The following is a 24,251-nucleotide window of genomic DNA, read 5'->3' on the forward strand; positions in this document are numbered from 1 at the left end:
TTATTCAGATATAAATTTATAAAAATATTCTATTTGTAGTATACTAACACACGGTCATCAAATGAATCATCATATATTTGTTATATTTATATATACTAATTCACATTCTCTTCTAACTAAATATTCAGCCATTAGAATAATTAAATATGTAATATGCTAATAGTTAAGTTTGTTTAAAGTAATAATACTAGAAAATTTTTATGAGATGTCAAATAAATACTTGTATATAATAACTGATTTTTTTGTGTATATAATATAATTGATAAATTTATATAAATTATATAAAATATATATATAATTATATAAATATATAAAACCGCATACAAATATACCGTAGCGATTATTTTTTATAGCGTGTATGAACTATGTACTCTTAAAAATTTCAAGTACTCCTCCAACGAGCTCTTCAAAACTCACCTTTTAAAATGTAAAAATAAATAAATTAATTTGACTGAACTTTGAAAAATATGTAGAACTCTCAACTTTTAAATAATGTCAATTAACACTGAACGGTGTTAAAGAATGGCTGTCAAATATTAATATTTTTTATTTTTCATCTTTCGAATATATTAACACAAAAATAATACTATATGACAGTAAATATTATTATTTTTTATTAATATTTAATTAATAATAATTTATATTCATAATTATAAATATTTTATATATACAAAATATATAATTTATATTTATATTTATTAAAATTTTATACACATAAATTCATAAATTAATATGATTTACGCTCATGTTTTTTAAAATTCGCACTCATAAATTAATAAAATAACAATTTAATATTTATATTAGTCAAATAATAATCAAAATAATGACCAAAATCATAAAAGTTGTTGAAATCCAAAAATTCTCTTAACGCAATACTATAAATCTACAGTACTATATTTTTAAATAGATATCTTCTACAGTAATTATAGTTGCGGCATTCATGGTAGATCAAAATCAAACTGCTGTGACGAAGACACAAAATCTAACTTATATTTTGAGTTCTTTTAAGCTTTTCATTCAATATTGCTTTTTCATATATATATATATATATATATTCAGTTTTCCATAGTTTATAGAGAATAAAATCTACAAATTGTAATTTGTTACCATAAGTAGCAACCTTACTGCTAAACCGAAACTTGGTAATTTAGTATATTAGTTTGCATTTCCCGTACATTGTTTATCGAACTTGATTATTCAGTGAAAGATATGTAACTTTGACCATATAATGTTGAAAAAAATATTTATTAATCCAAATCACCAAAAATATATATACTATATTTCTAGGGCAATTAAATTATAACTCTTTTGATAAAAAAAATTTGCTGAAATCAGATGATAAGAAGTTATTGAAAGACTTGGAAAGTTTAATAAAGACCGAGCATTAAAATACAACAGAATAGTTGGAGAGAGATAAAAAAAAAATGACACAAAAAGACATCTCAAAAGACACAGTAAAAAATCGGGAACATAAAATTATAGATAAGAATTTTTTACTAGATTTTTAAAAAATATGTTTTTAGCAATCTAGGTCATTAAAAGAGATCCCTGCTAAACCTTCAAAAAATCTGTCATTGAGAATCTAGACGAAAGAGATGAAAATAGAAAGAAACTTGCATATTATCTTAGAGTTTGATCCTTTAATCTTCTTCAACAAGCGAAACAAATCACTGACCTCACCTAATCATACTAAAAAGGAACATGCATAAAACAGTTGAAAATTTTATTCATTCAAGTTGTATAAATTATCTCATCAAAGGTGTTTAAATAGACTCCTAACAAACTAGCTGAAAGATAAAATAATTAATTTAAATCATATTTGATCTTATTGAAATAGATCAAATTTGATTTAAATTTTAAAATCCTAAAGATATGATAACTAATTTAAATCAAATTTAATCTCATTAAATTAGATCAGATTTTCTTTAAATTTAAAATTTATAAAAATACTACTAAGCAATTTACAAAGCAAACTAAATATTGGCCTAATAATTTCAAAAATTAAATTAAATTTGTGTCTTCCACGAAACTTGTAAAACACTAATGGACATGGGCCTTGTGAGTTGTCTAAAGTTTTTACTTTTTGAAAGTAGCTTATGAAAACTGTCTTTCAGCACTTGCGTTTAGTAAAATCAAATTAAAAATGACTTTTTAATAAGCACAAACACTGCAATTATATTTGGTAAATTAGCTTTTAAAACTTAAAAAAATTATAATAAACATATTTATAACGAAGAATAGTTTCTTTTTTAAAATTTTATATAATATTTTAAAATAAAATCATTTTAAAATAAAAAAATTCATAATAAACATAAATATAATAAATAAACTCTTTTATTTGTTAACTTTAACATTTTATATAAGTATCATAAAAGTTTCTTTTATCCTAAACATCATCATTAAAAATACTAAATTACCTAAATCGTTATAACCTAATTTTTTTCATCAATCAAACTTGATGCCATATTATTTCGAACCATCTCTATAGTTCCAAAGAAACACATCTCTTAGAGACTAATAATTTAAATATTTACTTGATTTACTCTCTGTACTAATATAAATAGAGTTATCATTAGTCAATAATAAAATTTGTATGTAATCTAATATTAATACTAGTTACGTCCATTATCCACCTATATATATTGTGGCTCACCTAATCAGAAAAAATGAGACACATCTCACAAAAAATAAAAAATATATGAAGACAGTATTAAATTTGTTAAGGTTAAGATCAGAAGTTAGAAATATACGAGGATTTCAATAGCAATATAATAGCAGAAAATATGTGCGAAAAAATAAATAAAATTTGATAAGCACAAACCAGCTTTGAAAAGCTTCCGCTTAAGGCTTGGTTTTGGTAAAGCTTTTTCAAGAGGTGCTCACAAGCACCTCATTTTACGTTTGGTAAATTAAAAAGTCCAAGTGCTTGTGCTTGCGATCTTTAAAAGTTAGGGGTGCTTTTGATAGCACCTAACCGAGAGCTTTTCAAAGCTGGCTTGTGCTTATCAAATTTTATTTATTTTTCCGCATATATTTTCCGCTATTATATTGTCATTGAAATCCTCATATATTCTAACTTCTCATCCTAATCTTCACACATTCTAACATAGTCTTCATATATTTTTTATTTTTCAACCTAATCTTCACAAATTTTAACACAAATACATCTCTATTACATATTTGGTATGAACTTCTATCTATTTATATTATTTTTTTGTGCGTTATTTTTATACTTTTTTAGTAGATCTATGATATTTATTTAATTAGGTTTTCAGTGAGAGAAATGAAACTGAAAGAGAAAATACTTTTTGGAATTGTTTTAGAAGTCTATGTACAAGAGGTTTTCTCTGCTATATATACAAACAGGGGTCACACACACTTATCATATCAAATGCTACCCTTTCTCAGTTACACTACTAACACCCCCCCCCCTCAAACTTTGGGGGAGTGAACTACTGACCCTAAGTTTGCCTTTAAAAAATTCAAACAACCTAGAAGATAATGGTTTTGTTAACACATCTGCAATTTGATCGTGCAGGAATGTTAACTACAAATAGTTCTTTCTTATTCAGCATTTCTCTTAATGAATGCAAGTCTAATTCCAAATGCTTGCAACGGCTATGGAGAACTGGGTTGGCTGCAAGCATACACGCACTCTGATTGTCACAGTAAATTGTTGGAGCAATCTTTTGAGATACCCCCAGTTCACTGAGAAGATGCTGTAGTGACACAAGTTCAGACTGCACGGAAGCCAACGCACGATACTTAGCCTCTGTGCTACTATGGCTGACTTTAGATTGTTTCTGGCACTTCCAAGAAATTAGATTTGTTCCTAGATATACACAGTAGCCTGTGACAGACCGCCGGTCATCGAGATCACTTGCCCAATCTGCATCGATAAAACCCAAGAGTCTAAAATCAGTACACTTTGAAAAGATAATCCCATCACTTACCGTTCCTTTCAAATACCGCAAGATCCTCTTCACTGCTTTCCAGTGATTAAGAGTGGGGTTGTGCATAAATTGTGAAACTCTATTCACAGAAAATGTAAGATCAGGCCTTGTCATAGTCAAATATTGGAGAGCCCCTACTATAGAACGATAAAGCTTCGGATCAGAGCAAGGTTCAGAATCATTTGTATAGAGTTTCAAATTCCTAACCATGGAAGTAGGCAAGGCATTTGCCGTTTCCATGTTGGCCTTTTTCAAAATTTCCATTGCATATTTTCTTTGAGATAGGTGTACACGTCCTCCCTGCAAATAAGAAAATTCTATGCCAAGAAAAAAATTTAAATTACCAAGATCTTTAAGAGGGAAAATTGTATTGAGTTGCTTAATTAATAGATCAATTTCATTAGCATCATTTCCAGTGACAACAATGTCATCGACATATACTAACATGTATATTACTGATTTGGTATTTTTCCTTACAAACAGGAAAATATCGGATCGAGTACTTTCAAACCCAAACTTTGTCAATGTTTCTTTCAAAGTTAAGTACCATGCCCGTGGCGCCTGTTTTAGGCCATATAGGGCCCTATTCAGCTTGCATACCAGGTTAGTATTGCTATCCTCATAGCCTTGTGGTTGAGTCATAAAAACTTGTTCCATTAAAATTCCATTTAAGAAAGCATTATTAACATCAAACTGACGTAGAACCCATCCTTGTGTGATGGCCAGAGTAAGTACAACACGAACAGAAGAAGGTCTTATCACAAGGCTATATATCTGCTCATAGTCTATGCCTTCGGTTTGATGAAAACCTTTGGCAACAAGACGAGCTTTATAACGAACAACCTCACCATTAGTGTTTCGTTTAATGGCAAAAACCCACTTGCTCCCTACTATAGTTGCATTCGGTGGGGGAGTCACAAGACACCAAGTATTGCATTGCCTTAGTGCTTTAAGCTCAGCGTCCATAGCCTCCTTCCAGTGAGGGGTTTGGATAGCTTGAGCAACAGTTGTAGGTACTTGTTGTTTAAGATCAATATCAATATGTGTAATATAGGACTTTGGCTTGTGTATACCCGCCTTTGATCTTGTTACCATATTGTGTATATTGGTGGTTGGATGAGGAACCTTACTTAGAGGGGGATCAAGTTCCTGACCAGTGGCCTCACTATGCATAGAGACATTAGTCTCTAAAACTGGGTTAGGAGTAACACTAGTGTCCTGCACGCTAGTAGGTGTAGGTGATTGCAAATATGTAGGTGTTCCACCAGTTTGAGTGTGATTTGAGAACGAGTTACTTGTGACGGTAGTATTTGGTGGCTTTAATGTGGAGGGTAAGCTGTAATAAGTATCAGTAATATAGCTAGGAACAGATTCAGTGTTAGTAATATGAGCAGAAGAATTTTGAAACAAATCATGATAAGGAAAACTCAACTCATCAAAGATCACATGGCGAGATATATAAACTTTTCCAGACTTACTCATACATTTATATCCATGAAATTTAGTGTCATAGCCTAAAAATAAACATTTCTCAGAGCGATATTCAAGTTTATGCTTATTGTATGGTCGAAGAAATGGAAAACAAGTACACCCAAACACCTTTAACGCACTATAATCTGGTTTTCGATTATGCAATTTTTCAAATGGTGACATAAAATCAAGAACAACAGTAGGTAGTCTATTCATTATATGAACAGCAGTAGCAAAAACATCTTCCCAAAATTGCATGGGAAGAGATGATGTTGCCAATAATGAAAGACCAATCTCAACTATACTTCTATGTCTTCTCTCTACACTACCCTGCTGTTGATGTGTATATGGACATGAGAGTCTATGTCTAATACCATTATCAGTTAAAAAGGTAGTGAAGGCAGCAAATACAAATTCTCTTCCATTATCTGTCTGCAAAGATTTTAATTTATGTCCAGTCATCATCTCCATTTGATTTTTAAAATGCTGAAGGGCATTAAGAGCTTGGGACTTATTAGTCAACAAGTAAATATATGTATATTTAGTACATGCATCTACAAAACTAATGTAATATTTCATACCATTTCTAGATGCAATAGGGGATGGTCCCCATATGTCAACAAAGATTAACTCTAGAGGAAAATTATATGTAGTATTAGAATCACTAAAAGGTAAAGCATGAATCTTAGAAATAGAGCAGATTTCACAAATTTTAGAATGAGCTGGTTTTGTAGGTAAAGGAATATCACATTGTTTAAGAACACGAAAGAAATTATTCATTGAAGTGTGGCCCAATTGTTTGTGCCAAATTTCTACATCATGAACACTTGTACAAGTTGCTGTTAAAACAGCATTTTGATTGCTAAAACTATGCTTAAAGTTGTTTGAATTACAATGAAAATTTAAAGAAGAAGGAAAATTTGTAGTAGCAGTATGAGAGTTATTATGTAATTGGGTTTCAAACAGAGAAACTGATTTTGGCACATAAAGATCATCAAATGTATAGATGCCATTCTTAGTGATTTCCTGAAGAAGAGGGGCCCGAGTTACCTGATCACGAATGGTATAATGATAAGGCCAAAATTCAAAGAAAACACCATTTTCTTGAGCAAATTTTGAAACACTAAGTAAGTTTTGTGTGATTGTTGGAACATATAATAAATTTGTCAATTTAAAGGCAAAATTGTTGTTTTTATTAACGAGAAAAGAGGAACCAGATTTATGAATAGAAATACCTGCACCATTACCTACAAAAAGTTGCTCATGATCAAGATTGCTTGGAGAATGAGAGAGCAAATTGTTGGGGTCGGCAGTGACATGATACGATGCTCCTGAGTCAGCATACCAGGATGAGTCTCCAATGGAGGATGTTGTAGACATATATGCTTGTGGCTGATGGAATGATGCAGAAGGTGATGGAGGACATGTATTGGAAAAGGGGAATTGTGGTGGAGGAGTGGGACGTGGTGGGTTTGGTTGGAACTGCTGATCAAAGCGATGGTAGCAGCTCCATGCTGCATGACCTACCCTGCCACAAATTCGGTAGATTGTTCTTGGAGGTTGCCATGAGCTTCGACCACCCCTTTGGGATCTACCGCCACCACGACCTCGTCTTGCACCCATTCCTCTAGTTGATGACGGCAAGAAAGCTTATGTGAAGTTTGCCACGGGAATTGATGAGGATAGAGTCTTGAATCTATCAAGCATATCATCATACGCTTGAAGAAAGGATTCTGCCTCACTAACAGAGAAAGTGCACAATCTGGACATGATAGAAGTTATGTAACCACTATAATCCTCAGGCAATCCATCAGTAATAGCTTGGATATGATCATCATCATCCAATTGGTACCCAATAGCAGAAAGGAAATCAACTAGCTTTTGAATTTTGGAGAGATAATCATGAACAGTACCTGTTTTCTTGACACATTTTAATTGGGATTTCAAACTTTGAATTCTTGTCTTGGATGTTGAGGAGAAGTAGGTGATGATGGTGGTCCACGCATCACAGAAGCGGGCACAATGAACAATCTTGTTCTTGTATGATGTAGTCATTGAAGCCATGAGCCATGTGGTAAGGGAGAGATCATCTTGCTTCCAGATCTTGAATGCTTCAGTTTCTTGTAGCAGATCTGTTGAAGTCTCTGTTGCAGAATCGAATTTGGTTGTTGTATCAACTTTTGATGCTGCTGCAGGCGGAGATTTCGTCACCGGTTCAAATCTCTTAGGAGCATTAGCCCAATCAAGATGAGTCTCCATTGAAAGACTCTGAATTGTAAGCCATGCTTGATGGCGCCATGTGTTGAAATTGTTGTCATCAAGCTTTTCAGCGATGGGAATGAGAGGTTGTTTTGTTGAGGATGAAGCAGAAATGAGGAAGGCCATGATCAAGAACTTGAGGATGTTGTAGACATATATGCTTGTGGCTGATGGAATGATGCAGAAGGTGATGGAGGACATGTATTGGAAAAGGGGAATTGTGGTGGAGGAGTGGGACGTGGTGGGTTTGGTTGGAACTGCTGATCAAAGCGATGGTAGCAGCTCCATGCTGCATGACCTCCCCTGCCACAAATTTGGCAGATTGTTCTTGGAGGTTGCCATGAGCTTCGACTACCCCTTTGGGATCTACCGCCACCACGACCTCGTCTTGCACCCATTCCTCTAGTTGATGACGGCAAGAAAGCTTATGTGAAGTTTGCCACGGGAATTGATGAGGATAGAGTCTTGAATCTATCAAGCATATCATCATACGCTTGAAGAAAGGATTCTGCCTCACTAACAGAGAAAGTGCACAATCTGGACATGATAGAAGTTATGTAACCACTATAATCCTCAGGCAATCCATCAGTAATAGCTTGGATATGATCATCATCATCCAATTGGTACCCAATAGCAGAAAGGGAATCAACTAGCTTTTGAATTTTGGAGAGATAATCATGAACAGTACCTGTTTTCTTGACACATTTTAATTGGGATTTCAAACTTTGAATTCTTGTCTTGGATGTTGAGGAGAAGTAGGTGATGATGGTGGTCCACGCATCACAGAAGCGGGCACAATGAACAATCTTGTTCTTGTATGATGTAGTCATTGAAGCCATGAGCCATGTGGTAAGGGAGAGATCATCTTGCTTCCAGATCTTGAATGCTTCAGTTTCTTGTAGCAGATCTGTTGAAGTCTCTGTTGCAGAATCGGATTTGGTTGTTGTATCAACTTTTGATGCTGCTGCAAGCAGAGACTTCGTCACCGGTTCAAATCTCTTAGGAGCATTAGCCCAATCAAGATGAGTCTCCATTGAAAGACTCTGAATTGTGAGCCATGCTTGATGGCGCCATGTGTTGAAATTGTTGTCATCAAGCTTTTCAGCGATGGGAATGAGAGGTTGTTTTGTTGAGGATGAAGCAGAAATGAGGAAGGCCATGATCAAGAACTTGATCTTGAGGCTCTTAATACCATATGAGATTTTGAATTGTTTTAGAAGTCTATGTACAAGAGGTTTTCTCTGCTATATATACAAACAGGGGTCACACACACTTATCATATCAAGTGCTACCCTTTCTCAGTTACACTACTAACATATTTGTTTTTTTATCTATTCTTTGAAATGTGAAGAGGTTGACTTAGTTTATGAAAACCAATCATAAAATTTTTCTCGCATGAACATTAATCAAAATTATAATAACAACATGTATATACATATGTAAATATAGATATATAATCATAAGAGTAATTTATTTGAGATATGTGTCTCATTTTTTGTAATTTATAAAGGTGAGCCAATATATAAAATAATTTTTATTTTAAAATTATTTTATTTTAAAATATTATATAAAATTTTAAAGAATTTGAAAAAAAATTATTCTTCGTTATAATCATGTTTATTATAAATTTTTTAAGTTTTAAAAGTTGTTTTACCAAATACAATTGTGGTGCTTGTACTTATTAAAAGTCATTTTTAATTTGATTTTGCCAAATAAAAAGCCGTCTTTTAAAAGACAGCTTTCATAAGCTACTCTCAAAAAGTAAAAGTTTTACCAAACCAAACCTTAACTTTTAAAAGCCGCAAGCCAAAGCACTTACTTTTTAATTTACCAAACGCAAAAAGCACTAGCACCTCTTAAAAAAATTTCACCAAACCAAATGATCGTCATTTCAATATCACTGTTTCTGAGACAGACTTCTTATGTCCAAGGCTGCTTTGGTATATTAGGAACCAAAACCATAAAGTCACTCTTTATATTTAAACATGGCACCTATTAAATTCTAAAGTCTAAATAAAAATAGTATCTAAAATCCAAAAAATAATATATGATTTCATTCTCATTAAATTCAAAATAAAAAATAATTATGACTTGTTCAATTTATCATTTATAACAATAAATAAAATCACTGTTACATAAAAGGAAAAATGTTGTTAGAAGTAGGGGTGTTCAAATCTAAACCGATCCAAATTAAACCGTTCATCCAATCCAATTCAAACCGAAAACCAATTAAAACCGCACTAATTCGGATTTGATTAGATTCTATTTTTTACAAACTGCTGGATTGGATCGGATTTCGGATCTATTTTTTATAAGCGATCCAATCCAATCCAAACCGCACAATGTGTTATACATTTTTCTATTATTCATGTATTTATTATTTAATAAATATTTTATGTTCAAAATATTATTTATTTATTTATTTTAACTAACTTATAATTTTATTTCTATTGTTATGTTATCGTTAGCTTTTTAAGATATTGTTAAGACTTGTTATGTCATTTTTTGTTATTTAAAATTTGATGTTGAGACTTGTTATATGTATATAATTTTTTTTATTTACAAAATCGCAAATCCAAACGGATCCAAACCGCTTGTAATCGGATCGGATGGGATTTCCAAAAAAAGTTCATCCAATCCAAACCGCACCGTACATAAATTAAGCATTCGAATCGGATGAATTTTTTCCTTAAAACCGAACTAAACCGCACCGCATCGAATTTTTTCCTTAAAACCGAACTAAACCGCACCGCAAACACCCCTAGTTAGAAGCTCTGCTTCAATTTGAATGAGTGAAAAATAATTTCTCATCGTTCCTTTCTTCCATCTTCGATAACCCAATATTCATGACTATGTTCAGATTATCTATTACGGTATTGAAAATCAATACACTTAATTCGATTAGTGACTTTTATGCATTAGTTTATGTTCTTTTCTTCCATTTAGATGTTGGTTGCATTTCACTTTTGTTGGAAATCCACGTGTTTTTGGATACTAGACGCTGCTGCATCCCAAACCTTATTCATGATCTAAAATCAGAAACACTTCAGAAAAAGGACCAACTATTTGGTATCATGAACTGGAAGTCTAAAAACAACAGTCAACGGCTCTTTACAAAAGTTAGTATGACCAAACTACCAATCTAACAGAAGGTGTCCAAAACAGTTCCGCAATTTTAGTTGAACCAGTTACAACACTAAAAGTTTTAACCATTATAACTGACAATTGCTTCAACCGCTGGCGCTTTGGATAGTCATCTACTGGAATCTTCTACCTCTGCTTCTATGCTACGTCGGGTTTGTATGAACTAGTGATGAAAAAACATGAAATATTAATGTTTTTTCAAGCAATAAGAATGTTTGTCTTCTGACGAGCTTAGACAAGAAAACTGGAAACAAATGAGAGTCTCAGAATATACCAAGTTAATTACAAAAAGAGCAAGATTGGGAGATTTAAGCAAGTTGCTATTACAGGCCAAGGAACTTAATTACCTGGATTGACAAGTTCATTGTAAAGATCAAGCTGATTTCATGGTTGTCAATGGCTTCTCCGGGGTGTATTCTCCATTTTATGCATTTTTATAGTTATTTTCCTAAGATAATCAGTCTGAAATAAGGGGATATCGCATCCAATCAATCCTTCCATCATCCATATCCGTGTTTGCAATTTTACATAGATAATCCACATATGAAAACTGGCAACTGAGGCCATCATTATAAGTAAATATACCTCGGTGTCTGCTTTAGAAAAGATCTTCTCCTCAAACCTTTCAGCAATCCTCCAAAGTTCTTGTGATCCCTCTGGATCAGTCACATCAAGATGTCTTTTTAACAGTTTCATTCTACAAAATAATCATAGTAGCCTAATATAAGTGACTGATATTTTAATATCCACAAATGAGAGAATATGATTATCAAAAATCAAGAAACATGCTTCTCCGCTATAGACTATGAGCAACACTAGCTTGCTAAAGCTCACACACAGATAATGAATAAATTGTTTAAATTGTTACCCTCTAGAATTTGTAAATGGTTACTAAACCTAGAATGTTGGTATGTCAAAACTCAAAAAGAGAATAAAGAGGTAATTATATTTTATGATCTATCAGAATAGAATTTTATATAGGTTATTATTGATACAGTTTTTGCTATAAGACATCTATTCAGGCAAAGAGAAGAAAAAATCGAAGGGAATGGAAAGTAATAATGTCATGAAATTGAAACCATTAAACCCAAAAACTTAAGCTGATAGAAAAAGGTAACATTAATGGTTATTATTGATTTTTGCATAGGCCTTCTTTTCTCCTTTATTTGCCTTATGCTATTTTTTACTTTTGGAGTTCACCAAGGATCGAACTCTTAACCTTTCAAACATCGAGCTCTAATACCATGTCATGAAACCACTCATCCCAAAAGCTTAAGCTGATTGGAAAACGAAACATTAATGGTTATATCTCTAACAAATAAACCCTCCTAACAATCAGAAGAAAAGAAGAAGCATAGAACGAAGAGAATAAATTTATGTAGCAAGCTACCCAAACTGTAAACATTAAAATAATAATGGACAAATCATTTGAACAATGGAGTGCTTTAAGACCTAACAGAAGCCAAATGCCTAATCTTATCCTAAAGTACAGCTTGTTTGAAGCAACATGACCTGCATCCACAGGATTGCGGAAGTAAGCCTCCACCCAAATGATCAAAAATGAAGGAAATATCGTATTGTTGCAAATATTAGCTTTTTTAATTCTTATCGGTTGGTTGTTAATACCACAGCGCTTTTGTATCTTCTCTAGTTCCTCTATTAAAAGCATGCTCTGTGATCAAATTAGTTACACATGACAAATCTCATGGAAATATAGTTTATGACTAATTTTTCTTTTTGATGTGCAAATGCAGCCAAAAAAATATATATTCAGGATCTCAGATCACCAAGTACAACAAAGGAAGAAAATTACATTTTGTAGACAATTCTTTGTCGGGAATCAGGGCAAAAGTAATCTCTCCATTCTCTTTCTCTTGCTTCTGAAAAGGGATGACCAACATGAGCAGGCTCCAATTATTGGTATTAGTAAATTTATATTATGAGGTATAAATGATACAACATGTAATTCATTCCAGACGGAAATAAACAAAACAGAAAACAAAAACATTGTTAATGCACCAGAAACATGTGCATAGAACAACAGTATTCAGATAATCAACAGAATCATGCATTTGCCATGGACATGAAGGTAGCAATTCACTGCTTAGTAAATTAATCTATGCACAATTGAACAATATTTAAAATACCCATCAAAATCTGTGAAAAATATAGTTGATGGTCAACACGGGTACACCACATGTGCAAGATGGATTATATAATAGCAATACAGCTAGAAAATTCAACTATAAAAGAACTCCAAAACCTAAACTGGGCTAGTGATACAAGAAGTTGACAGCAGTGTTCAGAAACTTACTCTCCATCAAAACCATCTTGCAAGCTATTTGCATAACATACTCGGCCTGAAAATAAAGATAAGAATTCATAAAAGAAATTAGCACAAAAGCAAAAAATGGGAATAAAAAACGGCAACCACATTACATGTTCGGTCATTATTCTATAATGGCAGGTGATCATAGGTAGTCATTATAAGAATGAATCTCCAGATTTTGGGCCTACCTGGCTTGTAGCACCAGCATAACTTTTCTGCTCAATACTATGAGCAATTTTGTGAAATTCAAGGATTTCATCAAAACTCTCAGGAGGATGACCTAACTGTAAGTTATGCAATCTGTGAAATGAAAAAGAAAAAGGCTAAAAGAAGTCACCCAGCAGTTGAGGAACGAGAACAATAGACATTACCCAAGATGCCTAAGACCCTCCATCTTTCTCAATATACGCAAGCTGCACATTGTTATTTGGTAGAAAGGCTAAATTTACCTTCCTGATAGACAGAGCACAAAGAAGTAAAGCCAAGTAACAACGGCATTCAGAGCATGGTTTTAAATCATGGTAATGATTTCAATTCTATTGTGAAATGCTATTAGAAAAGATTGAAAACAATGCCATTAAAATGCATCTGACTAAATTGTGTTCAACAATGCAATTGCAGATCCCGCAAAACAGTGACAATGTTGTGCTCAACCATAATCCGAAACCATGATCAGCAGCACGATTGCAGCTCTGATCTTGCAGAGGCCAAGATAGTTGGGAGAGTTGAAGAGAAGAAACAGAACATTGTAACATTGAAAATGAAAACAAACCCCTAGACTTACATATTGTTGAAAAAGCGTTGGCGGAAAGCAGGCTGCACTTCATCCCTCCAGTTACTTGTTGTGTCCATCACTGCGGTGATGATTGAAGGGTTGCTTCTCAAACTGAAATAAGGCACCAAAACTACAATACGTAAATCAAAACAGACTACAGACAAACCATATAGGAGTGCCATGCATTATAAGAATTCAAGGTTAAATGAAGAGATTGCTACAAACACCCGCAAAGTTCCAATCATAAGAAAGAAACAGTTATGATTCCAACGGGAAAGTAAACTAATGGGCAGTAGCAGTAACTAAAAGGGAATATATGAATTGAACCTCAAATGGTAAGTTTTGCAGGAGGATAAGGTTAAGGATGATGCTGATGATGATAATGGATGGTGCGAGATGAGAAGAGAATTCTTTAAATCCAAAACCAAGCCTAATTTCTACATTGCATGCTAACACATCTTTGCATGCACCCTTTGATTATGCCACTGGGCAATCTTTGATTAGTGTCTCAAACAAATACAAAGACACGGGAGTAAGCAGAGATGTTTTGTAGCACTGAGATGGTACAGTGGGAGAGTAATACATTGTCTCAATGTGCATCTCAAAATAAAGCACACTAGTACCTATATCTTCAGTACCTCTATCACAGTGTCTTGTCCACCCTCCCTCGTTACAAATGCAGCCATATTGTCATGCCTGCTACACAAGTATTTTGTATGTGTTGATCAACATTGAGCTTCTTCTTCTTGATGAATGACAAACTTTGTTCCCAACTCTTTCCTAGGCTTAGGGGAAAGCCCTTTAGCCAACATCTCCTCATCATACTTCCTTGCCATATCAATTAATCCCTTCTCGACAAGAGCGTCAATCAAAGCATTGTAAGCAGATGCATCAGGGCTGCACCCAAGCTGCTCCATCTTGTCCCACACCATGAACACCAGCCTTAGAAACCCCCATCTCGCAAACTTCCTCATCAGCATCACATACGTGTCCATGTTGGGCCTCACCCCACTCCCAACCATTCTATCAAACAACCCAATCATCTCTTTAGGCTTCTCAAGTGTCGCAAAGAAACAATGATATGAAACTGTGTTGGGATAGCAGTCATCCCTACGCATTACATTGAGCAATGCAAGTGCTTCCTTATGCCTATAGCTATCACACAAGAGCCTCATTATAGTGTTGTATGTTACCACAGTCGGCTTAATCCCCAACTCCTTCATCTCATTGAAGACCCTGATTGAGAAATCAACACCTTGGGAGAGACCAATTGCACGAATCACTATGTTGTAAACAACCACATCTAATTGGATCCTTTGGCTCTTCAGGTTCTTGTAGAGCTTCACAGCCTTCCATGACTTCCCACTCTTGCAGAGGATGTCCATGTATATGGAGTAAGAGTGAAGATCCTTGTGGACCCCTTTAGCATCCATCTCCTCCCAAAACTCGCGGCACTTGCTCCACCAACCCATCTTGTACCACCCGCGAAGAACCATGTTGGAGATCTTGGTTTTCCCAACACTATCGATGAAGCCAGCATCAATGAGAAGGTCCTTGTTGTTGCCGAGGACGATGTCTTGGGCTTCGAGGACATGCTTGTGGTCGCAAAGGGCATCGATGAGGTTGGAGAAGGAGGTGTGATCCTTGAGGTTAAACTGGGAGAGGCGATGAAAGGTGGAAATGGCATCGTTTACGGCATGGGCAGAGGCATAGCGGTGGAACATGAGGCGGAAGGTGGTGTGATCGGGTTGGGAGTGAGGGTTCCACCGCATGCGGTGGATGAGGTCCCAACAGAGGTCGAACTCGAAGTACTTGGCGAGAATGTCAAGGATGTTGTTATAGGTGGTGGTGGAGTGACGGAAGTGGTGGTGGGACTCCACCCAGTTGAAGAAGTCAAAGGCCTTCTTCCAATCGTTATTGAAGGACACAAGGGTTTCCCGAACCGTAGCTTCATCCAATTGAATGGAATCATCGGAATGAAACTTAAGGAAGAAGAAGCTACTGATACGATGAAATGAAGAGTGTTGAAGTCGAATGGCGCTTTTGCTTGAGAAGAGTGAATGCATTGCTTCTCTTCTTCGGTGCTAGCTAAATCAAACACAGCTTAATCTATGAGATTCATTAAACGGATGATGTTCCTCCTTTACACTCAGCTAAATCAAACCCCCTATTTACACTCAGCTTTTCAATGAAACATTACCAATCATACACCAAAAACAGAGAGAACTTACAAATGACGGTTAATGCAATAGTAATTACTAGGAAATCGACAACGAAAATTAAACATCAGAATCATAGGAATAATCGACAAACCGGGATGTGAGAGAGAGAGAGAGAGAGAGAACCTGGAGAAGCGGCGGCGGCGGCGGCTGTTAAAGGCGCGGAGCTTGCTAGTTAGAAGAGAGACTCATGAGAGCTCAAGCAGAAAAGGAGAGAGGACCCAGAGAAAAATCGGTCACTGAAGGTTGGTCGAAACCCTAATCCAATGTCCTCACATTCGCGAATTGGGTGTTTCGAACGGGTCGGGTCAGAACAATTGGGCCGAAACCACAACAATCGGGCCGCCCCCGTTGGACGCGGCAGAATCGCGACGGAGGGATCGGAGCAGCTCAGCAGCCTGCAGAAATCGTAGGATCGAATGCAGCTTTTTATTTTTCTCATTTATTTGTTTTGGACTAATTAAATGAACTTTGTTTATTTTAAATTGTAGTGTGCATCTTATTTTATAATAGGAGCATTTTATTTTATAATAGGGGCGGAAATTAGAGGAGTCAAAAATATTTGCACAATAAAATAACACTAAAATAAAATTTTAAGGGAGTTAAACTGAAATTTACATATAATTTACATGTAAAAAATTAAAATTATAGGAGACGTTGTCCCTTTTCTCTCCATGTAACTCCGCCCCTGTTTTATAATAAATTAAATTATGTGGGTACTATTTAGGCTCATTAATTTAGATATGGAAAATATTTTGGTGTATTGGCTGAAAATGGGTATACTGTGTGTATTGCGGGCATGTAGACGTGTCAGATGGTAGTACAACACGCAGGGAGCGTGTTGCCTGAACCATGTGGGGGGCGTGGAAGCAACGTGGCTCGATGAGGTTGTGCCAACAAGGCAGCACGCAGGGGGCGTGCTGACGTAGCGAAACCTGGATGGCTCAGACGAGGAAGCACGCAAAGGGCGTGCTGACGTGGCGAAACCTGGTTGGCTCAGGTGGGGAAGCACGTGAGGGGGGCGTGCTGACGTGGCAAACATGCATTGGTCCACGTATGCAGCACGTGGAGGGACGTGCTAAATGAGCACGCGGGGGGTGTTCTGACACATGTCACAGCGTGATTGGCTGAGGCAGGCGGCACGTGGGGGGCGTGTTAAGTGCACCTCTCTATATAAGGTAGAGCTCGATAGTATTTGCATGTTGAAGAAGATTTGGGTGTGTTTTGAGTGTTCTTTGAGGTTATTGTTAGTGGAATGGAGGGCACCACAAACTTGGTGGTGTATAACAACGGTGAGATAATACATAATACTCATGAGGGAGTGAGGTTTGTGTCCCAGAATCCGTTTTCATTTGTGGTTCCATGCACGATGACGTTAATGGAGCTGCAGAACGGCCTCTGTAAAAGCATGGAGAACAGTAAGTTAATGAGAGTGAGCAGAATTCTGTACCGGAATCCGATTGTAGTTTTTGGTGGTCTAATACAGTTTGATCCCATGCCGATCACTGATGAAGCGAGTATGCAGAACATGTTTCAAATTCACCGGCAGACTCAGATGCGACGCCCACAGACTGAGGTGTACGTTGAGTTTGAAACTGTAGAGGCAGTGGCGGATCAGAATGATATAGATATACATGATGATAGAGATGCAGTGTACGAAGGAATGAATAGTGACAGCGAAGAGGACTTCGAAGCCACTTATGAGGCTGGCGACGAAGATGAGGATGGCGATGTGGGAGTTGAGGCAGCAGCAGAGAATGTAGTGGTTCGTCCGTCGAGCAATCAACCGATGGACGTTCCACCTTTTATGCGTGAGTTGGATCTCGAGGCCATGCACGCTCCCGAGTTTCCGGAATATACAAAGTTACAAACATAGGTACGTGGTGACTAATTAATAAGTTTTTGTTAGTTTATACGTTCGATTGAGCAATAAACAGTGTTGTCATAATCGGATCGGACTGGCCGGTTCGACCAAAAAACCGGTGAACCAAATATTAAACCGGTCCGGTCTATTAATTAAAGTAAATAAGGAAACGAACCGGTATGAATCGGTCAAACTGAAATGAACCGATGAAAACCGGTCAAACTCGATAAACCGGTCTAACCGAACCGCTGAAAATTAAAATAGCTTAATATTCTTAAAATGTTAGTAAAGATATGTATTTTAAATTTTTTTACAATTTTTTTAATTTTATTGACATAGGCGTTGCCGATGCTGAGGACGGGGAGTTCCGGATTGGAATGAAATACAGTTCTAGAAAGTTGGTCGTCGCAGCAATTAGAAGTTTCACTATATCTAAAGGAGTTGACTATGAGGTGTATGAGTCTGAGCCACAGACGTTCTATGCAAAATGCAAGATGTACGGGCGTCGATGTGACTGGCTTATCCGAGCTAGCTTGATACGGAAAAAAGGTTGTTGGGAGATACGAAGATATAACGGTAGGCACACGTGCACGATCGGAACGATTTCACAAGATCATTCCAAGTTGGACTCAGATACAATTGCTGAGGCTATAAGGCTATTGGTCAAGATAGACCCGTCTATCAAGGTGAAATCTATAATTGCGGAAGTCTAGTCAAGGTTCAACTATACCATCTGTTACCGAAAGGCTTGGTTGGCAAAGCAGAAGTCCATAGCCAACGTTTTCAGTGGTTGGGAGGATTCTTACCAAGCCTTGCCATGGTGGCTCTCGGTCATGGTGCAGAAGATGCCTGGTTCAATTGTCCAAATAGAAACACGACCACTGTACAACGGGAATGAGGAGGTGCAAGGTGTAAAAATACTTCATCGTGTATTTTGGAGTTTCAATCCATGCATTAGGGCATTCAGGCATTGCAAGCCCCTGGTTTAGGTTGACGGTACACACTTATACAAAAATACAAAGGTACACTTCTAGTCGCTATTGCACAAGATGGGAACCAGAACATTGTGCCTATCGCCTTTGCCTTGGTGGAAGGGGAGACAACTGATGCGTGGCACTTCTTTTTCAAGAATCTGCGAATGTATGTTGTTAGAAAAGATGGCGTGGGTATGATCTTAGACCGACATGAGTCAATACGGGTAGCAGTAAATCGTTCCGATGGTGACTGACAACCTCCAAGAGCATGGTGGATGTTTTGTATAAGACACATCGGCAGTAACTTCTTAAGGGCATTCAAAGTCCCTCACTTGGAAAAGTTTGTTGTCAACATAGGGTATTCAAGAACGGTGGAGGAGTACAATATCAACTATAAGAGGTTGGAAGAGCGAGGCGAGGCATATGCCAGGTGGTGCGATGCCATTAGACTCAGACATTGGGTATTGGCATTCGACGAGGGACATCGATGGAGCCATATGACAACGAACCTTGTCGAGTGCATTAACTTAGTGTTGAAGGGTGCCCGTAATCTACCTGTGTTGGCGCTGGTCCGAGCAACATATTATAGGTTAAATGAACATTTTACGCGGAAGAGCAACATATTGTAGAACGATGCAATGCTGGTCAAGTGGAATATCCCTTGGTGCCCACGGAGGAGGTTGAACATATCCAAACTGTAGCATCACTCGGTCCGCAGGGTGTCACTCGACACACTCGAATGACAACAACGGAGCAACGATGTCACACACCTCAAGATGGGGCTGCATCTCGTCTGGGAGGATCAATCCGTCATACGGCCGCCACTCAAACTGCCACAGTATTATTGGTATATTAGAACCCTAACAATAATGGTTCAAAAAATGGATCAGAAGAACCATAACTATTTACCTCCTACATGTAATCTATATCATGCCTGAATGTCTCCACGGTCTTCGATGACCACGCTGTGGTCCGTTCCGAATGACTCCACATGAAACATTGTTAATTTAAAAAATTTAAATAATTCATCATATGTCAAACATGCATCATGAATATAACACATAACTTAAATAATACTTATTACCTCCTGGCAACTGGTATCTTGGCCGGTGGAAGCGTTTGTCTCGGTACGGGAGCAAAACACGACATTCGCTCTCATGCCCAAACAAACAACAGATTCAGAGGGACATCCATCTCCTTTGTATCATATCGTGATGCACGGCATAATGTTCTGTAAAGATGTGTGAGACATACTGACCCCCAACTATAAGTATGGATCCGATCGAAAACGCGAAGCAATGGTAGATATTTCGCATGGGCATATGCGGTCGACTTGTCCGTGAGTAGGGTCGACCCTAACAAATAGAAGATTTGACATCTGATGTATCTCTTGATGGACTCCTCAGTGTCCAACGGCTCTGCGTCTCTGATACATCGAACCCAACCCAGCTTTATATAGGACTTCGCATTATGACTGACTGATGGCTTACGACCGAATATCGCTATGCCCTGACTTTGAACGAACTCGCTACTACTATCTGTCCATCCACTGACAGGCTCTCTATCAATGGGTAGGCCGAATATATGAGCGACATCCTCTAATGTCACTGTAACCTCACCGATCGGCAATACAAAGGTGTGAGTTTCAGGCCTCCACCTTTCAACCAGAGCAGCTAACATGGGGTGAAATCCTCTTATGACTCCAATTCTAGAAACGTGGTAGAATTCCGTGGCACGTAAGTAATTCTCCACAATCGGATTCCACGTCTATGGTGAATCCAGTTTACGCACCAACAAATTCCTATTAAACTGCATCAACAAAGATATATTTGTTAAATGAGTTATAAATATTCATTTATTAATAAACAAATATTAACATATTTATTTATAAAATATATGTAAACCATTAATAATAATATTTACATATTTATTTATTTTAATAAAGTTACATATTATTTATTTTAATATTTTATTTGTCCAGATAATTAACGTAACGTACTATATTTACTATTTAAAAAGTTTATGCATATATTTATTAGTATACGAACCGTAAATAGATATATGTATATATAATTATTGTTATTATTATTATATTTTTAAATTGATATAAATCAGTGACCGTTGCGATTAGAATTTGTATTATATCATATAATATACATTTTATTATAGTCTTTTTATAACATAAAATTAATCTAAATATAATAAAAAAATAAAATTATATTCTAATATGTTAAATAACAAAAAAATAACAGAAAATTAAAATACAATAAAAGTATAATTTACCAACTTACATAAATTGGATGATTCAAATAATTTATAATATGTTCTTCCGGAGCACAATAATTACGAATCATTTTTCAAAATAAATACAAAGAACTATTTTTTTCTCCTATTTCCCAATCTTCTTCTTTTTTCCACTGCAACCCTCCTTCCCTTCTTTGTTGATTACCAATCTCCCTTGTGGTTGGAACACACTTCAGCAACTCTTCTTCTACTCTCCCTAACAACACACTACTACTACTGCATGTATAAATGACCGAGGAAATGGTATGGGAGGCTCTTTATAAAGAGCCACTACTCTGCTTGCTGTTTTCCGGAGTGAAAGAATGTCCCCTGCATGGAGGCAGCAGTCAACACACTCCCCCCTCCGATAGTGAAGACCGCATTGGAATTCTACGATGCCACTTCCTCCACGCCCCTCCGTGGTGTTAGCTTTTTGCATGCGTGTCTTGTCACCACGTCTCCTGCGTGGTGCTTGGGCGATGACACGCGGCTGGTCAGCATGGACAGCACGCCCCTGCGTAGTGACTGCTATCTCCACCGCTCGGTATATCACTCCACTCCCTAATAATCTCCCAAAACACCAACCACCTTTTCATAACAAAAATAATTTCTGTGCTATTTATTTTAATTTTATTACTCTGTGTGTCTTTTGTAATAGGAAATAATTTAGCAAATAATATTTTAAAAAGTACTGTAAAATCCATTTTAATAGATCAGTTATTTGTAGATTATGTTAATTTATAATTTTTTTTATGATTACATAATATTACGATTGTGTTAGTAGATTAAGTGATTAACACATTTTATTTTGAAATAATCGAATCTTAAATGCTTAAAATAAATTTAAAAGTAAACTCAATTAGTTAAGGATTTTAATATGAAGAACTTGCATTGACAAAAGATAACCATGTTTTAGATATGTAAATTCACCGGAAAACAAAGGAATATTTGGCTATCTCAAACAAGTTATTTGCAAAACATATTCTAGTGCTATTAAGAAAAAAAAAACTTTTAGAGTGTTATATTAAAAAAATCTTAAAACACATCAAAGTAATATCTGACAGAATGCATTATGTTTTGGAGGTTTTAGATTTATTATCAATGTTATATTTTATTTGAAATTTACAAAAGATTTTGGCCACAGAAGTCTACTGCTAGTTATATGTTTATGTTTGTAGGAAGTGCAATAAGCTAATTTTGTAAGTTTAATCTATTGTTGCACTGTTTACTATATAAATTGAATGGATGATATCTGCACAATCTTGTAAGAAAGTTATTTGGCTGCAAAAATTTGCCAAGGAATTTAGACACACAAAAAAAATTAATAGTTTGCGACAATTAAAATATCTTACATATTACAAAAAATCTATTTTTTCATTAAGACTGCGTTTATTTATTGTCTTTAAAATATATGGACACAGACATAAATACACAAAGAGACATATATATAAAGATACACAAATTTTTTATTGTGTTTGGTAATACTGAATAAGACACACAGTATAAACTAAATATCAATTTTATCCTTATATCATCACCAATAGAATAAGGATAAGAGTAAATTACTAAGGATAAAAGAACAAATATTTGTATCTCATCAATGTGTCTCCGTATTTTATGAAGGACACCAAATACATGTATTTTATGTATGTTTGTGTGTCACCGTGTCCTTCAAAAATCCGTGTGTCAGCAAACAAACGATGGACGTGTACCACCGTGTCTATGTATTAGTGTCTGTGTCTCATTAAACAAACGGAACAGAAGGTAGTGTTTGGATATTGGGTGTGTCTACATAAGACAGAGACACGCTAACACACATTCTCTGTTTGATTATTGAGACACACAACTTTAAAGGACACGCTGGTACACGGATTGACACAAATTATATGTATTCAAAGTACCTCTAATAAGTTAAGACACAAAAATTAATATTGAGACATTGATTATTTTGACAATTTTACCCTTATTTTATTTCTATATTTTTCCTCTCATCCATCTCCAGATCTTTTCATCTCTTCTCCCTTCCCTTCTCCTCTCCATTTCAACTTCCGTCTATTTTCTCTTCTCTCTTCATGGCCAACCAAGCAGAATCTCTTCTCCTCTCCCTTTTTCTTCCCATTTCAACTTCTGTTTCTTCTCTTTTCATGGCCAACCAACCTCTTCTACTGAAGTGCCTCTGCCATTGTCACTGCCTCACTTTCTCCTTATACTCTCCTCTCCAGATTGCGTCACTGTTTTTTTCCTTCTTCTAAATTTTCAGATCTGCGATTTGTATCTCTGCCATATCGCAATCGAACCTCTATCATCGACTCATCGTGCCTCCATCTTCGTCTCTGTTCATCCTTTTATTTGCCCCTTTCTAGATTTTTTTCCTAAAATAAAATTCTGTTTTTTTTTTGTTTTTTATTATTAATCTGTGTTAGGAAAAAAATTATAGTCTAAATACTATGGATAATTTATTTCCGTTGACTTCTATGCATTGAAATATCTCATCCTCTAATTAATTTTGTTAACAACTTAAAATTGACATAAGAGATTCAAAATGGAAATTATGCCAATTAATTACTTATTATCTGATTAAGAAGATATGTATTGAATTTGTTGTTAAAATTACTGGAATTTTTGTTATCTGGCTAATTTTTTTATTATAAATGGAGATGGAAGAAAAGAATCACTGCAACGGTTGATGAAAAAATATAGACAGTGATGATGGTGGTAAAGGTAGATGATGAGGGTATTATTGACTTTTTAAAGTTTTATGTGCTTTATATATGTTCTTTACCAAATATAAAATATGTATACATGTATTTTGTGTCTATGTCTATATAGTCTATGTCTCTGCGTTCATGTCTCATGCTATACACTAAACAAACGGAGCCGAATAGAACACGAGCTTTTAATATCATTTTGTACTTGAAATAGTAGAGAAAGAAAAATTAAATGTAAAAAATCTAGGCTTTTTCTTTTTATTTAAATAAGTA

The 24,251-nt window shown here is 35.7% G+C and overlaps 3 protein-coding genes across 9 annotated transcripts; 1 reads left to right on the forward strand and 2 right to left on the reverse strand.

The window, feature by feature from the left end:
- Nucleotides 1–10,727: 10,727 nt before the first annotated feature.
- LOC107463942 (pentatricopeptide repeat-containing protein At1g80550, mitochondrial) lies at nucleotides 10,728–16,590 on the reverse strand. Of its 7 annotated transcripts, none has more exons than XM_052254065.1 (9): nucleotides 16,276–16,590; nucleotides 14,569–16,014; nucleotides 13,940–14,041; nucleotides 13,344–13,455; nucleotides 13,141–13,186; nucleotides 12,640–12,706; nucleotides 11,412–11,523; nucleotides 11,174–11,288; nucleotides 10,728–10,989 (listed from the first exon to the last, which is right to left on the reverse strand). In XM_052254065.1, the coding sequence occupies exon 2, from the start codon at nucleotides 15,994–15,996 to the stop codon at nucleotides 14,656–14,658; it is 1,341 nt and encodes a 446-aa protein (XP_052110025.1). In that variant the 5' UTR covers nucleotides 15,997–16,014; nucleotides 16,276–16,590; the 3' UTR covers nucleotides 10,728–10,989; nucleotides 11,174–11,288; nucleotides 11,412–11,523; nucleotides 12,640–12,706; nucleotides 13,141–13,186; nucleotides 13,344–13,455; nucleotides 13,940–14,041; nucleotides 14,569–14,655. The 7 variants fall into 7 exon arrangements, with proteins under 7 accessions (XP_052110025.1, XP_015938323.1, XP_052110026.1 ...); XM_016082837.3 differs by having other exon boundaries at nucleotides 14,569–16,018; XM_052254066.1 differs by having other exon boundaries at nucleotides 10,728–11,070; nucleotides 14,569–16,018.
- A 928-nt stretch (nucleotides 16,591–17,518) lies between these two features.
- Nucleotides 17,519–18,726, forward strand: LOC107463868 (uncharacterized). The gene is made up of 2 exons (XM_016082750.1): nucleotides 17,519–17,960; nucleotides 18,353–18,726. The coding sequence occupies exons 1-2, from the start codon at nucleotides 17,519–17,521 to the stop codon at nucleotides 18,724–18,726; spliced, it is 816 nt and encodes a 271-aa protein (XP_015938236.1).
- Nucleotides 18,727–20,142: 1,416 nt separating this feature from the next.
- On the reverse strand, nucleotides 20,143–20,667 carry LOC107463867 (protein MAIN-LIKE 1-like). The gene has a single exon (XM_016082749.1). It carries the CDS (start codon nucleotides 20,665–20,667, stop codon nucleotides 20,143–20,145), a length of 525 nt encoding a protein of 174 aa, XP_015938235.1.
- Nucleotides 20,668–24,251: the final 3,584 nt, after the last annotated feature.

Source organism: Arachis duranensis, chromosome 9, assembly GCF_000817695.3.
Source record: "Arachis duranensis cultivar V14167 chromosome 9, aradu.V14167.gnm2.J7QH, whole genome shotgun sequence".
Lineage (NCBI taxonomy): Eukaryota > Viridiplantae > Streptophyta > Magnoliopsida > Fabales > Fabaceae > Arachis > Arachis duranensis.

Bases quoted from the DNA above. Each gene is read 5' to 3' on its own strand.
- LOC107463867 (XM_016082749.1), bottom strand. From the start codon at position 20,667: ATGTTAGCTGCTCTGGTTGAAAGGTGGAGGCCTGAAACTCACACCTTT.
- LOC107463868 (XM_016082750.1), top strand. From the start codon at position 17,519: ATGACGTTAATGGAGCTGCAGAACGGCCTCTGTAAAAGCATGGAGAAC. The intron at 17,961-18,352 runs GTGAGTTGGATC...TTATTGACATAG, and splicing joins GGACGTTCCACCTTTTATGC to GCGTTGCCGATGCTGAGGAC.
- LOC107463942 (XM_052254065.1), bottom strand. From the start codon at position 15,996: ATGCATTCACTCTTCTCAAGCAAAAGCGCCATTCGACTTCAACACTCT.